This window comes from Camelus ferus, chromosome 10, assembly GCF_009834535.1.
Source record: "Camelus ferus isolate YT-003-E chromosome 10, BCGSAC_Cfer_1.0, whole genome shotgun sequence".
Lineage (NCBI taxonomy): Eukaryota > Metazoa > Chordata > Mammalia > Artiodactyla > Camelidae > Camelus > Camelus ferus.
This window is the reverse complement of record NC_045705.1, coordinates 62,513,339-62,532,934: the sequence shown is the minus strand read 5'-3', so window position 1 is coordinate 62,532,934 and position 19,596 is coordinate 62,513,339. Positions and strand designations below refer to the sequence as shown.

General features: G+C 50.6%; 1 protein-coding gene and 1 long non-coding RNA gene across 2 annotated transcripts; one reads left to right on the top strand and one right to left on the bottom strand.

Annotated features, from left to right (window-relative positions):
* LOC116666492 lies at positions 1–10,757 on the bottom strand. Its single transcript, XR_004323383.1, has 3 exons — positions 10,623–10,757; positions 5,443–5,506; positions 1–81 (listed from the first exon to the last, which is right to left on the bottom strand). It is a non-coding gene; the product is annotated as an uncharacterized LOC116666492 (long non-coding RNA).
* SLC15A3 (solute carrier family 15 member 3) lies at positions 7,008–19,593 on the top strand. Its single transcript, XM_032489519.1, has 8 exons — positions 7,008–8,440; positions 11,623–11,912; positions 13,806–13,953; positions 15,309–15,419; positions 16,130–16,298; positions 17,763–17,921; positions 18,737–18,892; positions 19,382–19,593. The coding sequence occupies exons 1-8, from the start codon at positions 7,877–7,879 to the stop codon at positions 19,534–19,536; spliced, it is 1,752 nt and encodes a 583-aa protein (XP_032345410.1). The 5' UTR covers positions 7,008–7,876; the 3' UTR covers positions 19,537–19,593.
* The last annotated feature ends 3 nt before the right edge of the window (positions 19,594–19,596 follow it).

Below are 19,596 nucleotides of genomic sequence, written 5' to 3'. Positions count from 1 at the left end.
ATCTGCTTCTTCATTCAATCTGCTGAGTTATGCTTTTTTGATTGAAGTACATGGGAAAACATCTGGCTTCATGATATGCCGCTGGAAAAAGAAGGAATATTTTTATAGCCTTTTTAGGTAATTTTAGATAGTCTTCTCTGATACTACTGCAGAACTTGACATGTGATGGTTTCTAAAGGTTAGTTGTAATATGGAATCTGAAATCGTATCAGTGGACTTGAATGTACTGTTAAATTAAAATCCATTGGTCTGTCTTGCACTTTGAATAGATCTTTCATCCATGCATGATTTTGCAATAACATGCACCAGTCATTCTGGAGCATACTGGTTCACAGAGTTACATAGATCTTCCAAATGCTGACATATTTCATTAGATAGCATCAAAAAAAAAAATCCCATTCATTACTCTCCTCTCCAATCCCATTTAAGTACTGGGAGGCTGTCAAGGTCATGGTGCAAGTACAAGTCTTCTAAAATTGCAGTTCTTACTCTAAAGCTTCAGGGTTTCATCACTGGCAACAAATACAGTCAGGTTCACTTCATTAATTTTCAAAACATTGTCTGCACAAATGCTTAAGTCTGAATCATCATCATTTCAAGTTAAGATGGTGTTCTGTATTTAAAAAAAAATCAAACAAGCAAACAGATATGTAGTTCGACTGGCAGATCCAACAACAGCAGAATCGCTCTTCCTGGAAGCGGGCACTGCCCTGCAATATCTAACAAGGCACTTTATGCCTACGTCTCATTCTGTCGCATAGAATGTTCCAAATTGGTGTACACAAGAATTGTGATTTAATAACATTAATCATTTTAACTGCTTCATTGGGGATATTCTTACGTAAAACTAGCAAAAATTTTTTTTTCTGTTTTTCACTCTGAGTGCACGGGGGTGAAGAATTCAATGGCTCCTAGCAGAATTTAATGCCCCAGCTTTGATTCATGCTACGGCCCTCAGTTTTATCCATCATTGCATTTGTACCAGACAAGATAGGTCAGTAGAAAGGCAAGTTATGTCTTAATATATTTTATGAAAATAAAAGTGTTTTGACCTCAGAAATTCCTGAAAGGGTCTCAGGAACCCATTAGAGTTCCACGGACCTCACTTTGAGAACTGCTGGCTCTGCAGGAGTGGAGGTTTGACACCAGGGACACGTTGCCCCATTGTCTGCCCTCTCCCACAGGCAGGACTTCCCCACCTTTCCTGCTCCTAATCAGTTTACAGGGAACCTTTAAATGTGGTACCCCTTCAAAAACTGCACCTCTTGGGGAGTGATGGAAGTGTTAGCTATCTTGTTTGTGGTAGTGGTGTCACTGGTGTGTACATCTATCAAAATTCATCAAATTGTACATTTCAAATATGTGCTGTTTACTCTACAGGAACCATACCACAATAAAGGCGTTAAAAACAACAACAACAACAACAATAAAAACGTTTAAAATAAAAATAAAAGGGCTTCACCAATCTTTACTTCCCCCTACTAAAAAAAATGTGGTACCCCTGAACTCAATGTCTCATATTGGGCCTGATCAGCCTAGAGTCAAGCAGAGTGATAACCTCAGTACCAAATTTGACCTTTGTGTAATAATCAAAGCCTTAGAACCACATTAGAGGAACTCTGGAAAATTAAGAAAAGAGACAACAAAATCACTATAATCTCATCACCCTGACAACCACTATTCTGCTCTGGCCAAGGGGGATCCCCAAACAATGTTGACTCATCCTGAATTTGCCACTGATGAAAATCCCCAAGGCTTTTTTGTTGTTGCTCTGCTGCTGCCAAGCCATGTCACCTGGGCCCTTTCTCATTGAGCTTGGGGCCCCAAGAAGAGAGGCTGGCATTCAAAGCTGCCCACTTAACCCACGTAGAGCTGCCCTGTGGACAGCTTCAGGTGTCTGGAGCCCCCTGGCCAGAGTTTTTACTAATCCTTCCAGTTTTGTGTGATCTGCAAATGGGGTCACCCTCATCCATGTCAAGGGCCTCTTTGTCAATTCCCCTGTGGGAGTGTGAATCTTGGATTATAATGTTTAATAGTGAAACCACACTCACTGAAGTCATACTGTTCCATACTGGTTTCCTGTGGCTTATGTTTTTAAAAAATATATATTGCAAAATTTAAGATAAAAGAATATGATACAAATAATGTCAATGTGCTGTTCTAATACGCTATGGAATAGAGTGACTTTTCTGGACATAGATGTGTTTATAATTCCATTTTCATATGTATTGCATGGCCTAAGGGTTTGAGAAATAAAAACGAACACAGAAATCACTGCTAATTTCCACCCCCAAGTATTTTCCTTCTAAAAAACATACAAAGCCAAGATTTTAATGTAAAATATTTTTCTTTAATTGTATCTTTTATTTTGATCAATGAAATATGGAAATAATGGTTTTCAGTTTTGGTCACCTGAGAAATGTATTTTCATTTGTTTTTGGAGAAGTCCAATTTTTTTTTTAAATGGAAGTACTGGGGATTGAACCCAGGACTTCGTGATTGCTAACCATGCCTGCTACCACTGAGCTATACCCTCCCTACCAGATGTCCATTTTCTAAAAAGACACAATGTTACCAAGACAATGTGCAAAATTCTTTCTGGTAATAAAAAATTATTATTTCCCTAAAAAAAAAAACCAACTAAACAACAGAAATTTATTTGCTCACAGTGCTGGAAGGCAGAAATCTGACATCCAGGTATCTGCAGGGCCACAGTTCCTCCAGAGGCCCTAGGGAAGAAGCTGTCCCTTGCCTTTTCTACCTCCTTGTGACAACAGGGGTTCCACGGCATCCCTGCTTGTTGTAGCATAGCTCCAATCTTTGCCGCTATCTTCACAGAGCCTTCTCTGCTGCATGGGTCCGCCTCCCCTCCCTCTGCCTTTCTGCCTTTCTCTCTCTCTCTTTTTAATTGACCACCTCCACCCATTCCCCCGACTCCCCAGCTCCTGCTTCTGGCAACCACCAATCTGTGCTTGGTTTCTATGAATTCTGTTTTTTCAGATTCCACATATAAGTGCAATCGTACAGCACTTGTCTTTCTCTGGCTGACTTACTTTGCTTAGCACAACGCCCTCGAGGTCTATCCTTTGTTGCAAATGGCAGCATTTCCTTCTTTTTTATGGAGTAATACTCACTGTAAACATATACCACATTTTCCTTATCCATTCACCCATCAAAGAACAGTTAGGCTGTTTCCACGTCTTGGCTATTGTGAATAATGCTGCGGTGAACACGGGGGTGCAGATACCTCTTTGAGATAGTGAGTGCATTTCCTTTGGATGGATACCCAGGAGTGGGATTGCTGGATCATCAAACAGCTCTATTTTTTACTTTTTGAGAATCCTCCATACTGTTTTCCATTGTGACGGCACCAATTTACTTTCCCACCAGCAGTGCGTGAGGGCTTCCGTTCTCCACATCCCCACCAGTACTTGTGAGCGCTTGTCCTCACTTTTCTCTTATAAGCATGTGAGGGCACTAGAGCTCACTGAGATTATCCAGGATAAGCTCCTCCACTCAAGATTTTTAATTTAATCACATCGTTTGCCCTGTCAGATAACAGTCATAGGTTCCAGGGACTAGGACGTGGACAGATCCTTAGGAGGCGGGCACCATTCAGCCCACTACATCCTCTCACAGCAGACGTTTATTTACAGCAGTAGCTCTCAACCAGGGATGATTTTACCCCCCAGGGACATTTGGTAACTTCTGGTGACATTTTGGTTGTCACACCTGACAGGAAGGGATGCAGCTAGCATCTTGTTAATAGACACTATGATATTGCTGAATGCCCAACACTGCACAGGACAGCCCTGCGACAAAGAATTATCCAGCCACCCACGCTCTGTTGCGCTCACCTTCTGAGACGGCCTGCGCTCTGCCTATGGAGCGCGTATCTACGTTTACTTTAAACACCCCACACCTCTCTGTCTCTCTCCCTCTCACCTTTCTGAGGTGGCCCACATTCTGCCTATGGAGTGTGCAGCTCCTAAGCCGTTTTTCCTTGTGAGAGACAGACTGCACTCTGTCTATGGAATGTGCATCTCTCTAAATAAATTTGCTTTCACTTAAAAAAAAAAACAAACAAGAATTATCTGTGCCAAACTGTCAACAGTGTCATAGTTGAGAAATCCTGATTTATAATAAGTTGTTATTCTATTATACTCAACCTAAGACGCCTCCACAGTCATCTCCATCTCTTTATCCAACTTTATTTTTCATTATAGACTTTATTATATGTGATGCTAAGTACATCCTACTCGCTTTTATTTTATTCTCTCCTCTAGTCTATTCATTTGTTTGTTGTCTGTCTCTTCCAACATGTCAGCTCAATGAGGGCAAAGATTTGTGTCCATTTTGTTCACTGTTGTATCTTCAGCCCCTTTAACAATGCCCAGCACATAATAAACAATCTCTAAACATTTATTTAATGTATTTATTAGTTCATTAAGGTGCGGGTATTTCCTGAGATCTTACTGTACACCAGCCACAGTGCTGGGTTAGCTCAGTTTGAAGCTCACAAAAAAGCCCTGCAAGGTAACAAGTATTAATCTCCTCCATTTTTTCTGATAAAGAAACTTAAGTGGTTAAGTAGCTTGCTGAAGATCACATAGCCCTTAACTGATCAAGACAGGGCCCCTGCTCAGGTGTCCAACCCCCAAGTTTATTCTCTTGGAAAGGATGTGCCTATGATGTGCCAGGCAGGGTGCCAGGCCCTGGAACACAGAGATGAAGAAGACACAATCCCTGTCCCCAAGTCTCTAGTCCAGTGGGACAAACGGGCAAGTAAGCAAGCGGTTATGACACGAGTCACTGCAGAGGGCTCTGAGGGCTAACCCAACCTTGGGAAATCAGGGGATACTTCTTGGAAGAGGTGACATCTCAGGCAAGTTCCAAGGGACCAGGATTCATTAGTCATGGGAGGTTCTAGGCTAGGGGGCCAGGGGTGTGGGCAGCAGGTGCCAAGTTCCCAATGAGGGACAGGACTGGAAGCTGAGAGGCAGAGCAGGGGCAGGGGGCATGGAGAGGGAGCTATATGAGCTGAGGCTCAGGAGTTGGCAGGGGGTAGGGGGAGCCCTTGCAGGGTTTCAAGCACTCTGACCTCAGGGCTGACCATGAACTGGAAGGTGCCACCGCAGAGGTCCAGGAAGGGAAGGACAGCTGTCTAGAAATTGCCCTGGGCTGTCATGTCCTCCTCTCTGCTCTGCCTCTCCTCACTCCACTTTCACTCAGCTCTATTTTTTGTTCCATGCACCTGTCCTCAAACCCAGGATCCCCTACAGGTTCAGGGAGTTGGTTGGCCAGGCACAAGAGAGACTCAAATTGTCCTGCATGTGCAGCAGGCCTTGCATCAGCCTGGGAGATAAGCTTGCCCCGCTGCGGGGGCGGCATCCTGGCCATCGTTACAGAGTTGCAGTGAGGCTGTGTATATATGATGCTCACCAGTGACTGTATCACCTGTGTGCGATGTAGCAGAACAACGCTGGGTGTTACCAAGAAACGGGACCTGGAAATTAGAAGTTAGATCTGGTTTAGTTTTAGTTTTAGAAGGTGGGTTGGGGTCTAAGAGTTTCGGTGAATCCCACTTTAGGACCTCTCACAACCTGGCATCTTTCACCTGGCCTGGCAGAGGGCTGCCAGCAGGACCTGGGAGAAGCCACATGCACCAGACATCCCCAGCCTGCTGACAGGGCAGTCTCCGCCTTTCTCATGTTCTCCAGTAGTGGCAGCTCAATGTGTACAGTAAAAAGGCTCCTTTCAGCAGCCTCCAACTGAGGCATCTGCAGGGCCACTGCTGCCCTAGACTGGGGACAGGGTGGGGGGCAGGGGGTACTTGGCCCCAGGACTTTCCCTAGGCCTCCAGTTCCTGGTCCCCACACACTTCGGGGGCGCAGACTGGACAACAAGGAAGAAACTGCACTTCTGTTCTCTTTGATGTGTTCCTCTCCTGCTTTTTTCCTGCCATCCACATTGTTTCCAGGACCTTTCCTATTATCCACCACCCCCGAAGGTCACCGGCACATGTATACACTCTCATTGCAAGGCTCAGCCCTCTGAGATGGCTTCTTGGCAAGGTGACATCTGCCACCCTAGTGACCTCGCCAAGAGAGGACAGAGTTTGAATGTGACATGCACTTTGTCCCCACACCCCAGTGATCCTGAACTTCCACCGAGGAGCAGCAGAGGCAGCTGAGTCTGCATACCACCCTCTTGATTTTGTTATAAACCTAAAGCTGCTCTTAAAAAATAAATAAAATCTTTTAAAAATAAATAGACGAGGTCCTTGACCCAATGGAACTTCTCTGCTGGAGGACATAACCAGTAATTGAATGAGTATCATGTGCTTGAAGACATTGAAAAAGGACAAGGTGGCAGAAAGAGGATGCTGAAAATCCAGTAGGCAACCACTTAGATGGGATGATCAGGGAAGGTCTTCATGAAGAGGAGACATTCCAGCTGAAACCAAAATACAGGGAAGAGGCCAGTCATGCAAAGATCTGGAGGAAGAGAAGTTCTGGCAGAGGAAACAGTAGAGACCAAGGTCCAGAGGCAGGAAGGGGGCTCAGCACGGGAGGGAACAGGAGGAGGCCAGTGTGGCTGGACTTGAGTGGATGGAGGAGGCCAGGGGCCAGATCCCTTGGGGCTTGGAGATCAAGGTGAGGGCTGGCTCTTAATCCACGGGCACTGCGGCGCCCCAAGGAGGGGAGGGCTGAGGCTTCATTTTGATTTAGTCTGAGGTCAGTCTCCTTCAATCTCGACTCCCTTGTGGGCCCTCTATGGTGCCACAAGCTTCTGGAAGGTGCCCCCACTTCCTTCCCAACAATAGTGTTGCACAATCTGAATTGCATTTGAGAGCTTCCTCTGTCACTCAGGTGCCCAGGCAGTGGTTTACCCCTAGTTCAGTTACCATGAACCAGTCACCCCCCAGCCTCCCCTCCTCCCTACTCCACTGGGCCTCGGTGTGCATCCACTAAGTGGGTGGGTAGGACAAAATGTTGCGTATATCCTTTCCAGTTCTATCATTCCAGATTTGGATGGCGATTAGAAGAGGATGCAAGCAAAAGTAGGATCTAGGGAGAAATGAAAGTGAAAGGTGGAAAATATTCCTCCAGCCTCCAGGAAGGCAGGCAGAGATTGGGGCAAGAGCAATGGGTGGGAGGAGAGGGGAGGGTTTTAGAAAGCTGAGCGGGCGGAGACCCTGTGACCCGGGCTTTCGTTTCTCCTAAACACTCCACGGCACCATGTGACGCAGCCCCGGCCACAGAGGCAGTGAAAGGGGAAGCTAGGGACTCCCAGAGTTTCTCAAGAAGCAGAGAGCTGGACAGAGGCTGAGCCACAACCAGGAGCCAGAGGGACACCAGGGGCGGCAGGGGAGGCAGTCGCTGGAGAGGGAGGAGGTGGAGGAGGCAGCAGGGGGCAGAGGGAGCCCATGTGGCAGGACCCCTCTCCCCAGAGCTGGCCAGGTGTCACCTGGGTTAAGAAAAGGCGACCAACCAGGGAGACCAACAGGAAAGGGGGGGAGGGGCAGAGAAGTGGGGAGAGGAAGGGTGAGCAGTGAGGACAGAGAGAAGAAGACAGAGTCCGGGTGGAGGAAGGTGGAAGAGTTAGGGGTGGGAGGCAGGGAAAGGAGAGAGTTGAGAATTAGGGAGTGGGAGGTAGAATCTGGGTAGCATCAGAGGCCGAAGGGGCCGAGAAAGTCAGGCAGAGGGGGCAGGGGAGCAGAGGGGAAAGGGACAAGAAGGGGGACTTAAAGGGGTGAGAAAGGAGGGCAGCCATTTGGGGGAGGGGAGGAGAAGAGTAGGGCTGGGGGTTGGTGGTGGAGGGGGGTGCGGAGGGCTCGGGAGTCGGGGTCAGAGAAGCGCAGCGGAGGCCCAGGATGCCCGGGCCGCGCGTCCCGGGGGAGCCCCGCGAGCCCGCGCCCGGGGAGCGCCGGCCTCTGCTGGCGCGCGGGCCGCGGAGGCCCCGTCGGTGGTGGCGGGCGGCGGCGGCCGCGGTGCTGCTGGTGGAGACGCTGGAGCGCGCTGCCTTCTTCGGCGTCGCGGGCAACCTCGTGCTCTACCTCAACAGCGCCGACCTGCAGTGGGCCGGCGAGCAGGCGTCCCGCGCCGCGCTCGTCTTCCTGGGCGCGTCCTACCTGCTGGCGCCCGTGGGCGGCTGGCTGGCCGACGTGTACCTGGGCCGCTACCAAGCCATCGCGCTCAGCCTGCTGCTCTACCTGGCCGCCACCGGCCTGCTGGCCGCCACCGCCTTCCCTGACGGCCGCCGCTCCTTCTGCGGCGAGAGGCCCGCCTTGCCGCTGGAGCCCTCCTGCCACCCGCCGGACTGCCTGCACACCTCGCCCAGCCCCTACTGCGCGCCCACCCTCTACGCCGCGCTGCTGCTGCTCGGCCTGGCCGCCAGCTCCGTCCGGAGCAACCTCACCTCTTTCGGAGCCGACCAGGTGAGTGGCAGGAGGGCCCGCCCCTTCGGAAGGCCCAGGGCGTGAGGAAGGAAGGGGATGGCCGGGGAGTCAGGAGGTTCCGGCTGTCAGCGTGACCTCGGACAACCACTTCCCCTCTCCCGAATCCAGTTTCCTTATTTCAATGAAGAGGGGGTGCTAACTCCAACAATAAGGATGGCACCAGTGGTCATAACCATAGTTAGCCTTCTGTACGTGCCACTTTCAGTGTTTCAACTCATTTCATCCTCTTAACTACTTAGGAGGTAGGTAGTGTTATTATGTCCATTTTACAGATGAGGACACTGAGGTTTCAGGACATTAATCAACCAGTCCAAGGTCTCATAGAGAGCGGGTCAAAGAGCAGCGTAAATGAAGCTGGACTTCCGGCCCCAGCCGGAGCCTCATCTTTATGAGCTTTGGGGATCTGGGGGCTAGGGTGGGAGCAAGCCTCTTCCTGCCAGCTGGGCCAGAGGTTGTTCAGATCCCAGATCTGCCACTCACCAGCCAGACTGGGCCAGTAGCTTCACTTCTGAGCCTCTCTCTGTACCGTGTGGCCAGAGCATGGCACAGAGGAGAAATTCAATAGATAGATATTTGCTACATGAATGAGTAAACACCTAACAACATGGCTCTGTTTTGATAGCTCGACTCAGTGGGATATTAGACAGGAATTTAAATAATATGTAACATGATTTTTAAAAAACCACATATGATGTTAATGAGCAAAAGCAATGCAGAATTGCACACAGAACATGATCACAGCCGCGTGAAAAGACCAGGTTCATCTCCAAGAGGATGCAGTTTTAAACACATCTGTAGGGACTGTAAGTTTACACTTGGAAAAGGAACAAGATACCTATTTACCTTTTCCCCAGTGCAGTCAATGAAGCTTGACAAAATCTTCTTAGCTAATGGGTACGTGTATCTCTGGGTGGAAGGAAAGCAATGGGGTCTGAGGTTTGGGGAGTTATTGAAAGGGTGATGGGTACAGAGTTGCAGGGGGGAAGGTGGAAAAAATTCTAACGGTAGAGTATTCAGGTCCCTGGACTAGTACTGTTTTCCTAATTGTCTCTGTTTTCAAATGTTCCTTAATCGTAAGTATTACAAGTATAAAGGGGACATTTTTCAGGGAATCTTTGCATCCAGTATCCAACAGTCTCTAGTATCCTTGCCAAGGAGTTGCTCACCTGGCCTGTTTGGATCCCTTTGACGATGGGGAGCTTGGTGCCCCCAGGACAGCCCTGTTTATTTCTCAGCCAACATTGATTTTCCTTCAGACCAAGAGATCCCTAACATCTGCCAGTGTGAATCTCTCATCTTCCCTTAATTCTGCTCTTTCATTGATATCCCACCACACCCCCAGGTGCTCTTAACCTGTGCCCTTGACCTCACTGACCTCCAGAGGGCCTCAGCCATCTACTGCCTCCTGTCTCTCCCTCCTCTTGGTGGCAGAATTGGCCTCTCAGAAGACCTCTGGGCCGACCTCTGGTGGCATCACACTGATAACAGCTTCCCTGCACCCTGCTGTTTACTGAGCATGGATTTCAGGCGAAGCAGGGTGAGGCCAGGCTGGAATGCTGCCTTAGGGGTTTGGGCCTGATCCCTGGGACAGTACAGAAACACTAAAATGCCTTGAGGCAGGGATGGACATCACTGGATGAAGATGCTGTTAAAAAATAGCTCTGGCTACAGTGTAGAGGGTGGATGGGGGTAAGGAGTGGGCACACCAGAGCACTGAGGGGGCTGCGGTGGAATTCCGGACGGCAGTCGGACGAGGAGCATGGGTGGGAGGGGTTGGCACCATCTGGCAGACAGCTACACCCAGGAGCTGGGTGTTCAACACACTTGCTGATTTCAGAAAGGGCCATCCATCACTCTCAACAACGTGGCCGCTCATTTGGCGAGAACTCATTTATATCCTGAACGGGCTATCTGGTCTTCCCCTTAGAGTTGCAATTGTCATATTCATTTACATCCAATTAATAAATGGAGTGGCTGCTCATAATGGGACTTATTCAATTTTCTGCTTGAAAGTCGACAGCAAGGATTCTCAGTGAGTGTTCAGGCCCCTCCCTCCCTGTTGCCAAGAGGACCCCTCAGAATCTCCAAGAGGATGCAGTTTTAAACACATCTGTAGGGACTATAAGTTTACATTTGGAAAAGGAACAAAATATCTACTAACCTTTTCCCCGGTGCAGTCAATGAAGCTTGACAAAATCTTCTTAGCGAATGGGTACATGTATCTCTGGGTGGAAGGAAAGCAATGGGGTCTGAGGTTTGGGGAGTTATTGAAAGGGTGGTGGGCACAGAGTCATTTGTCCAGAGAAGTGACCTCCAGACCTCACTGCTTTTTAAAAGTGCAGATGCCCGGGCCCTGCCCAGACTTGCTGATTCAGAATCTGGGATCAGGGTGTGGGAGAGGTGGGGCAGTCAGTGCAGCTGACCCAAGTCAGCAGACCGGAAAGGGGCCTGGGGCCTGGCTGTTGCAGATCGATCCAAATCCTGGGTAAAGATTTTCAGCCCTTCTGCCCTTGCTGGGGGGGGGGCCTGAATTTTTTTAATTTTCATCAGGCCAGACCCCGGCTGTGTCCGGGACTACTTCTGCTTTCCCTGATTACGCCAAATTTGTTTGACTGGGAGGCAAGTTGGGGTGGGGCACAATAGAAAGCTCTGTATCTCCAAATTGCAGAGGAAACTCTCAATTGCACTTCTACCTGTTTTTTCAGTAACATGCACAAATCATATTTAATAATGTGCAACAGACCTGAGCTCTTTCCTGGCTTTTTTTCTGCTTATGAAGGTGACACATGCTGTAGGTTGCTCAAAGACAAAGGGATAAATCAACTAGAAATGAACAAAATGGCATCAGAGACATCTGTTGTGTGTGCTACTTAGTGACAATAACAAAGCAATGTGTGTCAAAGGCATGAAGAAACAGCTGTGTCAAAATGTCCTGATCATTTACAAGTGACTTCTGAAAGAAGGATCTATTCATTCATTCAACAAATATTTATTAAGTGATCAGGGATTTATTTAGTGATCAGGGATTAAGAAAGTGCTAGGATGCCCACACGCTGACCCAAGAAGTGTCTCTGTGGGAGAGAGGGTGCAGGTACGGAGAGCACATCGTGGCAGGGTGTTCCCGCACCTCCTTGGCCCTCACTCTTACCCCTGCCTGCCAGGTGATGGATCTTGGTCGCCATGCCAACCAGCGCTTCTTCAACTGGTTTTATTGGAGCATCAACCTGGGTGCGGTGCTGTCGCTGCTGGTGGTGGCTTTTATCCAACAGAACATCAGCTTCCTGGTGGGCTACTGCATCCCTGTGGGCTGTGTGGGCCTGGCCTTCTTCATCTTCCTCTTTGCCACCCCAAGCTTTGTTACCAAGCCCCCCACAGGCAGCCAAGTGTCTTCCATGCTTAAACTTGCTCTCCAAAACTGCTGTCCCCGGCTGTGGCACCGACACTCTGCTAGGTAAGGAGGGGGGTCGAGGTGAAGGGACCACTGAGCCTGGAGAAGCTTCTCCTGGGGAGGTACAGTCCAGTTTAAAGACATTCTGGATCAGGTCCGGTGGTGGCCCTGTATGATGACCAGCTCTCCACTGGGCCAGCACTGCCTGCTGTGACTGAGGATGGGGACGGAGGTCAAGGTGGCAGTGGACTAACTGTGGAAAGTATGAGGACGTTAATGGTCTTGATAGTGATGGCGGTGATGAAGATAGGGATGATGGTGTTGTTAGCTCCGGTGATGACAGATGCTGGTAATGGTGAGGCAGCTGGATTATGAAAATGATGGCACCAGTGGAGCTTGCTGGGATAGAATTCTACACTATCTCCATATTAAGTATAAGAAAGTCTAAGAAGTCAGCCAGACTAGCTCCCTTTCCCATTAGCTGGCGTCGAAGGGAGGAAGGTTCTGAATGCCCTTGCATGTGCGTAATGACTTCCTTTTGCCCCTCTCTTCCCTAAGTTAATTGACTACTTACGCTAAGCAAACCTGCCCCCAGACCTTGGGCCCAGTTACAGTTCCTGTCAGTGGGATCTAGATCTAACCTGGTGTATTTCTGTAGGGTTTTGTTTTAATGGCCCATTGCTGCCTAGCAAACCACCCCAGAATTTAGTGGTCTAAGCAACCACTTTTTTTTTTTTTAATGATCTCTCACGATTCTGTAGGTGAGGGGCTCAGCTGAGCAGTTCTGCTTCTTGTGATGTTACAGAGGGGCTGCAATCATTTGGGGACTTGAAAAGGCTAGAGCACCCTGTTCGGCTCACTTATCTGGGTGGCAGTCGAAGTTGGCTCACCCCCAGGTGGCTGGAGCTCCTTACAGCAGGGTGTCCGGGCTGTGAAGGGAGGGAGCATTCCAAGAGGGAATGTTCCAAAGGGCAGAAAGTGGAGGCTGTTGGTCCCTTAAGGCCCTCTGGAGGTTTGGTAGTGCCAGAGCATCACTTCTTCCTCACTCTCTTGGTCAGCACAGCCACAGGCCAGCCCAGATTCAAGGGCAGGGCAAATAAACCCCACCTGTTAGCAGAGGAGTGGCGTCACATACTGGGAGGGGAGAAGCTGATGCTGGCCATCTTTGGGAAAAAAACCACACCGGTATCGTCCTTTTTGGAATCTCAAAAGATGAGGCAAGGCTCTTGGGCAAGAAGGGATTAGAAGCCTCTTAGGACAAAGGACAAAGGGTAAAGGATAAAGGATAAAGGTTGATCTTTCCTGTCTCCTAATTATGTTGCCTCCATCCCTCCCTCTCCATTTCTTGTTCTGTAGGGAGAGGGCTACCATGCTGCCTCCTGAGGAGGATGAACTTGGAGCCAGCACTGGGGGAATTTGGGTATCTCAAATTGGGACAGCTTCTCTCTCTGAATCAGGCATGGATGGGGGCTTCCCGGGTTCCCATGGCAAACTGGCACTCCAAGCCAAAAAATCCCCCAAGACTCTGCTGGCCACAGTCTCTGGTCTTACTTCCCCCCAGGACCTAAGGGGCCACAGCTCTAGGATGGAATGGGTCTTGATCGATGCCTTTGCTACAGAGATGATAGGGATAGTATTGACAGTGGCAGTGCCAGCACTGAAAAACTGATGGTGATGGTAGTGAAAACTCCATGCAGCGGATGGCTTTGGTGACGGGGATCACCTTACTAAGTGATGGTGGTGGGGATGCTGGCATTGGTGATGATAGTGATGATGACGAAGGCGATGTAATGGTGGAGTGGAGGAGGTGAGGGCGGTGATTGGGGAGGTGACGGCTCTGATAACTGGTGACAGGGGAGTGGGATTGAAGTAGGGGATAATGGTGGAGGTGGAAAGGTGGCCGTGGTGGCGGTGATGACAGCTGCTGTTTTATCTGCTGCCTCTATGGCCCCACAGAGACTCTCCAGGCGCCCATCTGCTGCCTGACCAGAGGTCTCAGCAGCCTGGCCCTTCCCCCCAAGAGGACATCGCCAACTTCCAGGTGCTGGTGAAGATCTTGCCTGTCATGGTGACTTTGGTGCCCTACTGGATGGTGTACTTCCAGGTGACCACCCCTGCCCTTTCACTCTGGGGGGACTGGTTCTCCAGTCCCCTCACTGGTCTCATCTCCCATCGTAGAAGCCCAGGGCATATGACAAGTGGGGAGGGGTTCACCAAGTGAACAGCTGCTACATAGCAGCTGGAGTGGGGCCTGGGGCAAAGCCATCCCAGTAATTAACCGCCCAGGTGGTATAGCACAGGGAACTCTGGAGACCAGGCTGAGGCCCAGTGACTTGGATACATCACCCCATCTCTCTGGGCCTCAGTTTCCTCATGTTAGACGAGAGGCTCGAACAGCTCTGCAACATTCAGATTCTCCAACTTGGCAACAGAGGCTCAGAGAAGGTGTGTCAGTTGCCCGAGGGCCTCCAGCAATTTAGGGGCAAGCTCGGTGCATTGAGCTTTACAAAAGCGGTTCCCCACCCTGGCTGTGCCTCAGAGTCACCTGCAGAGATTTTAAAAAATACAGATTCCCAAGTCCCACCCGAGATGACTGAAAGGGACTTGCTGGGGGGAGTCTGTAGTGTAATAAACCTCTCAGATGATGCTGACAGGCAGCCTGGTTTGAGAACCACTGCTTCCCCCCGCTCCCCAAGGGGAAGGTTATTGGGGTGTATGTGTGTGGGTGTGCGTGTGTGGGGTGGGCAGCAGCCTAACCCCAGCCTCTAATCCCTAGACCACAAGGTCACTGCCTCCCGCACCCCCATCATAGGGACCTGGTTTCAAGCTGCAGGAGATGGGGGTTATGCAAGGCCAGCCAGCTACTGGGAGAGGGGAGTGGGGGTGGCACAGAAGCAGAAGGTATCCATGATGGGACAGGGACATAGGGGGCAGAATGTGTATTTATGGCTGATCCCCAGTCATACCAGTTGTCAGAATAACGACATCCTTTCATACCAGTTGGCAAACAGCTGCTGCCCCTAGTAGCCCAAGTGCCCTCCCCTGCCCCCAGCCCTTCAGGGCCATTCTGGTGGGTCAGTGCCTATACAGTTCCCAGATGTCAACCTGTGGGACTCAGCTTGGCCTCAGTGTCAGATGAGAGCTCTCCGCAGGGACAGCCATGTCATTATCTTCCCCTTGTCAACAAACATTTATCCACGCCTACTCCGTGCCAGGCCCTAGAGACACGAATATGAGCCAGAGCAGCTGTGCTGGGCTCTGGAGTAAAGTTGCCCGCACAGTCCTCAGGCCTGGGAGCAGAGTGGAGGAAACTCCGGAGGGAGGAGGCTGGGAGAGGGGACAGCTGCCCAGCTGCCCTGTGCTACTGCTGGAAATGCCTGACTGGGCGCTGGGAGCCTCCTGGGGTGGAGGCGAGGGGCCAGATCTGTTCCAGCCTCGCCTCTGTCTCTCTCTCGGCAGATGCAGTCCACCTATGTCCTGCAAGGTCTTCACCTCCACATCCCGAACATCTTCCCAAACTACCCTGCCAACAGCTCTGTGGCTCTGAGAGCCCAGGGCAGCAGCTACAAGGTGAGAGAAATGTGCGTGTTCAATCCACAGGCTGGGGGCTTCCTCTGAGAAAAGGAGGAAATGAAGCTGCCACCCTCACCACCACCCCCAGCCGCAGGGCATCCTCAGGATACAGGAAAAGCACCTGGAGGCCCAGACATCCTGCCACAAAGCTCAACTCCTTGAAAGAATTCAGGCTAACTTTGCTCCCACCCGCTGCTGCTCTGAAGTGGGTCCCACTGCCCAGCTTGCACCCCACCCTCAGATCAGGCACATGCAGGGTGTTCCTCAACTCGACCTGGCTCCCTCCCTCTCTGGGATACCTGGATGCCCAGACTGATACCTTTCACCAAGACTTTCCTGACCAGATCCCTGGCATTTCAGAGACTCTTAAAATCAAAGATCTTCAGAGCTGGCAGACAAATGACATACTTGCTACTAGACCTCCCTTCCTTGCCCATGGCAGACATCACTAATCAATCATGACATTTTTTCATGCTGAGCCCTGGAATGTTCCAGGCAGCCACTACCAATTGATAGATGTTAGAGGAAACTTATTTGCCACCCCGATCAAATCTGGCCCCTAGTAACATGGCTTAATAGTTTGCATTCCGGAGAGGAGAAAGGACTGATGCTGGGTCACCCAGGGACAGTCTGGATGGAGTCCAGGTCTCCAGCCCAGAGCACCTTCTGCTCTGCCAGCCTGCCTCTCTTGGTCCCTTCTTGCCCAGATCCCAGAAGCCTGGCTCCTCCTGGCCAACGTCGTGGTCTTGCTGATTCTGGTGCCAGTAAAGGACCACCTGCTCGACCCTTTACTGCTACGGTGCAAGCTGCTTCCCTCGGCTCTGCAGAAGATGGCACTGGGGATGTTCTTTGGTTTCACCTCCGTCATTGTGGCAGGTGTGTGGGCCGGAGTGGAGGGTCTTGGGGAGGGGGCTGGCCTTTGTCTATGGCCAGGGGAAGGCTGGCTCCACTCCAGGCTGATGCTGAAGCCATGGGCCTGGGGCAAGTACACCCTCCACCCATGGGTGCCAGTCTTGGCTTCTGGGAATGTGTGAGCTGAAGGAGACCCTCCTCCTTGAGTCCAGCCAGCCCCCACCTCATTTTGACAGATGAGAAAACTCAGGCCAAGAGAGGAAAAGATTCTCCCCAGTGGGATGTAAGCTCCATGAAGGCAGGCTGTTTGTTTCTTTTTGGCTATTCACTGCTACGAATAACGCACATAGGTGCTCAGTAATGTGTCGAATTTGTTTTCCAAAGACACACAGCCACTTACTGGTTTGGGGGCTTTTTTCAGAAGAGTACATATTATTTATTCTCTTCCTTCTAACATTTGAAAAGGATTTGAATCCACTTACAAGAAAGGGGTCTGGTAAAGAGGCTTTGTATGATGCTACTGCACAAACCTCGGCCCTTTTCACTACATGACTTAATGATCCTGAAGTTACTTCGAGTCTCTGAGCTTTAACATGGGGAGAGAAATTCATTCAGACACTGTGCAGGGCCCAGGCTCAGTCCTCGTGGAATGTGGTCTAGCAAGAGTGTTGTGAGGATTAAATGAGATGAATCCGGTAAAGCATCCAGCACTGTGCCTGGATCACAGGGAGGAGCCAGAGGAAATGAAGGTCAATAAACAGTACTGTGTTACAAGGATGAAAAAGCAAACTAGATTCTTTTTCAGCTACGTGCTTTAGTGCGTTTCACCCTATTTCATTCTCACGATGATCCTGGGATTTTTATTCCCTCCTGTTGCATAAGCGAACTGAGTCTCAAAGAGGCTAAGTGATTGGCCCAAGGTCACACAGCTAGCCAGTGGCAGGCTCAGGATTGGAACCCAAATCACCTAATTCCATATTCAGTGTTCATTCCACTAGCGCACAGCTGTCTCCTAAGCAATGAAGGGGAAAGAGAGAAAATAAACTTGAAAGTCAGGTTAGAAAGCCTCCTGTACTACTTGATGCTGCAGTAGAGGAGTCATGTGATATCATGGAAACTGGGCCAGCTTTGAAACCAGACACACTGGGGTGCAAATCCAGCCCCAACTACTTATCAGCTGTGTGACTCTGGGCTGGTTGTTTAATCCAAATTTCTCTTTTGCATTTGCAAGAATGCGTATTAAATACCTAGCTCATAACAGGTTCTCAATTAATGAGAGTTGTTATTGTTATAGAGTGCAAAACCTAGTTCTGAGCTTCCTAGCAGCCAAGGCAAAAAGGGAAGGGTTGGAGGGCCACTGTTCTTTTCTTTACCTGCTGCCTAGTCAATCACTGGCTACTTAGTGAATATCCACTACATGTCAAGCTCTGTCATGGGCAAAGCTGCCTAGAGTGGGCCTGGCTGTAGTCTCCCTCTCTCCCTCACCAGGAGTCCTGGAGATGGAGCGTTTAGAATACATCCGTCACAACCAGACGGTGTCCCAGCAGATCGGGCAGAACATATACTATGCAGCACCACTGTCCATCTGGTGGCAGATCCCTCAGTACCTGCTCATCGGGATCAGTGAGATCTTTGCCAGCATCCCAGGTACCTTGGACCCCTCCCCAGCTCTCATACCAGTGATGGGCTCTGCCTGGTGGTGCCTTAATGTCAGAGGTCTCACGGGCACAGCCTCTGGAGCTTGTCTGAATGGAGAAAGGCAGGGTTTTCTGAGCAGGGCTGCATTCACCCAGTTGGGACTTGTCAGCATCTGGTTTGTGCCAGGCACCGTGACAGACATGGGGGCTCTGGAGGTGAATGAGACACTTCCCATACCAACTTCTCACACAGCCCCCCTGCTGCTGTGTTTTCCACCCTCTGTGTCTTTGACCTTGGTGTTCCCCCTGCCTCTGATCAGAAGTGAACTCCCACTTCCCCTTCAATTCCCAGTCTAAATGCTGTCTCCTCCATGAGGCTCTCTCCAAGGCCCCTAGGTAGTCGGGGTCCCCTCTGTCCTCCCTTTGTTCATTTGGCCCAGGGTAGAGGGAACAGAGCCGGGGAAAGACGTTGGGAGCAGATTTCCGAGGTTGAATCACAATGATATGGTGATGATGTTGAAGGAAGGCAGAGAGAGTGGGGGTTACAGTGAAGACAGGGCTGGCTCAGTGGTGCCATCACTGAAATGGGAGACCGGGGAGAAAGGAGAACAGGGGAGACAGAGCAATGTGGAGCATCCAGGTGGAGGTGTTCAGATGAGGGGATGAGCAGGGCAGAGGGTTATTGGTGCTTGGGTGTCGTCATCACAGCAGTCATTCAGGGAGGCCAGGGTGGAGGCTTGGTGGGGGTGGGGTGAGCGTTGTGGGGCCTGAGCCCGCTTTCTGCTCCTCCATTGGCCCCTTGGGTTTTCCTCCCTCCCTCTGCAGGCTTGGAGTTTGCGTACTCAGAGGCCCCACGCTCCATGCAGGGTGCCATCATGGGCATCTTCTTCTGCCTGTCGGGAGTGGGCTCGCTGTTGGGCTCCAGCCTGGTGGCACTGCTGTCACTGCCGGGAGGCTGGCTGCACTGCCCCCAGGACTCTGGTGAGTGTGGGGGCCTCCTGGGAATGGGACATAGGTGGAGGGAGGCTGGGAAAGGAAAGGTGGTGGCAACTGCTGTGTGCTTGACCCTAGGCAGAAGGAAGTGGCACACTAGACTCAGGAGAACAGAGTTTGAGCCCAAACTTGGCCCACTGCCCACAGCGTGGCCTCCCCTCCTGGGCCTCGATTACCCTGACCATCAAAAAGGGATCACTGAATGCAGCAGACCTCCAAGGGGCCTGCCTGCTTCTGGAACTCTGCCATTCTGGTTGAAGGGTCACCTTTCTCTGTGGTCCTTAATGTTTTAAGCCCCTCAAAGAAGAACCAGCTAACAGGGCATTGTAGACGCCACAGGGGACACCCAGAGCAGCCAGATGCCAGAGGGCCATCTGCCCAGTGTTTTCAGATCCCCTCCACTGCCCACTCTGGCTTCAGCTGCCATCCCCAGGGGAGCCCTGCCCTGACCCAAATGCCAACCCCTCCTTTCCCCAGGGAACATCAACAAATGCCGAATGGACCTCTACTTCTTCCTGCTGGCTGGCATTCAGGCTGCCACGACCATCCTGTTTATTGGGATCACTGGTCGCTATGAGAGGGCGGCCCAGAGCCGAGCCTCCCAAAGCTGTCCCAAGAGGGACAGTGGCTGAACACACCCCCGACCCTAGTCCCTCACTTCTCTCCCCCCAACATAGACTGCAGCAGTCCGC

Bases quoted from the DNA above. Each gene is read 5' to 3' on its own strand.
- SLC15A3 (XM_032489519.1), top strand. From the start codon at position 7,877: ATGCCCGGGCCGCGCGTCCCGGGGGAGCCCCGCGAGCCCGCGCCCGGG. The intron at 8,441-11,622 runs GTGAGTGGCAGG...CCTGCCTGCCAG, and splicing joins CCTCTTTCGGAGCCGACCAG to GTGATGGATCTTGGTCGCCA. The intron at 17,922-18,736 runs GTACCTTGGACC...CTCCCTCTGCAG, and splicing joins GATCTTTGCCAGCATCCCAG to GCTTGGAGTTTGCGTACTCA.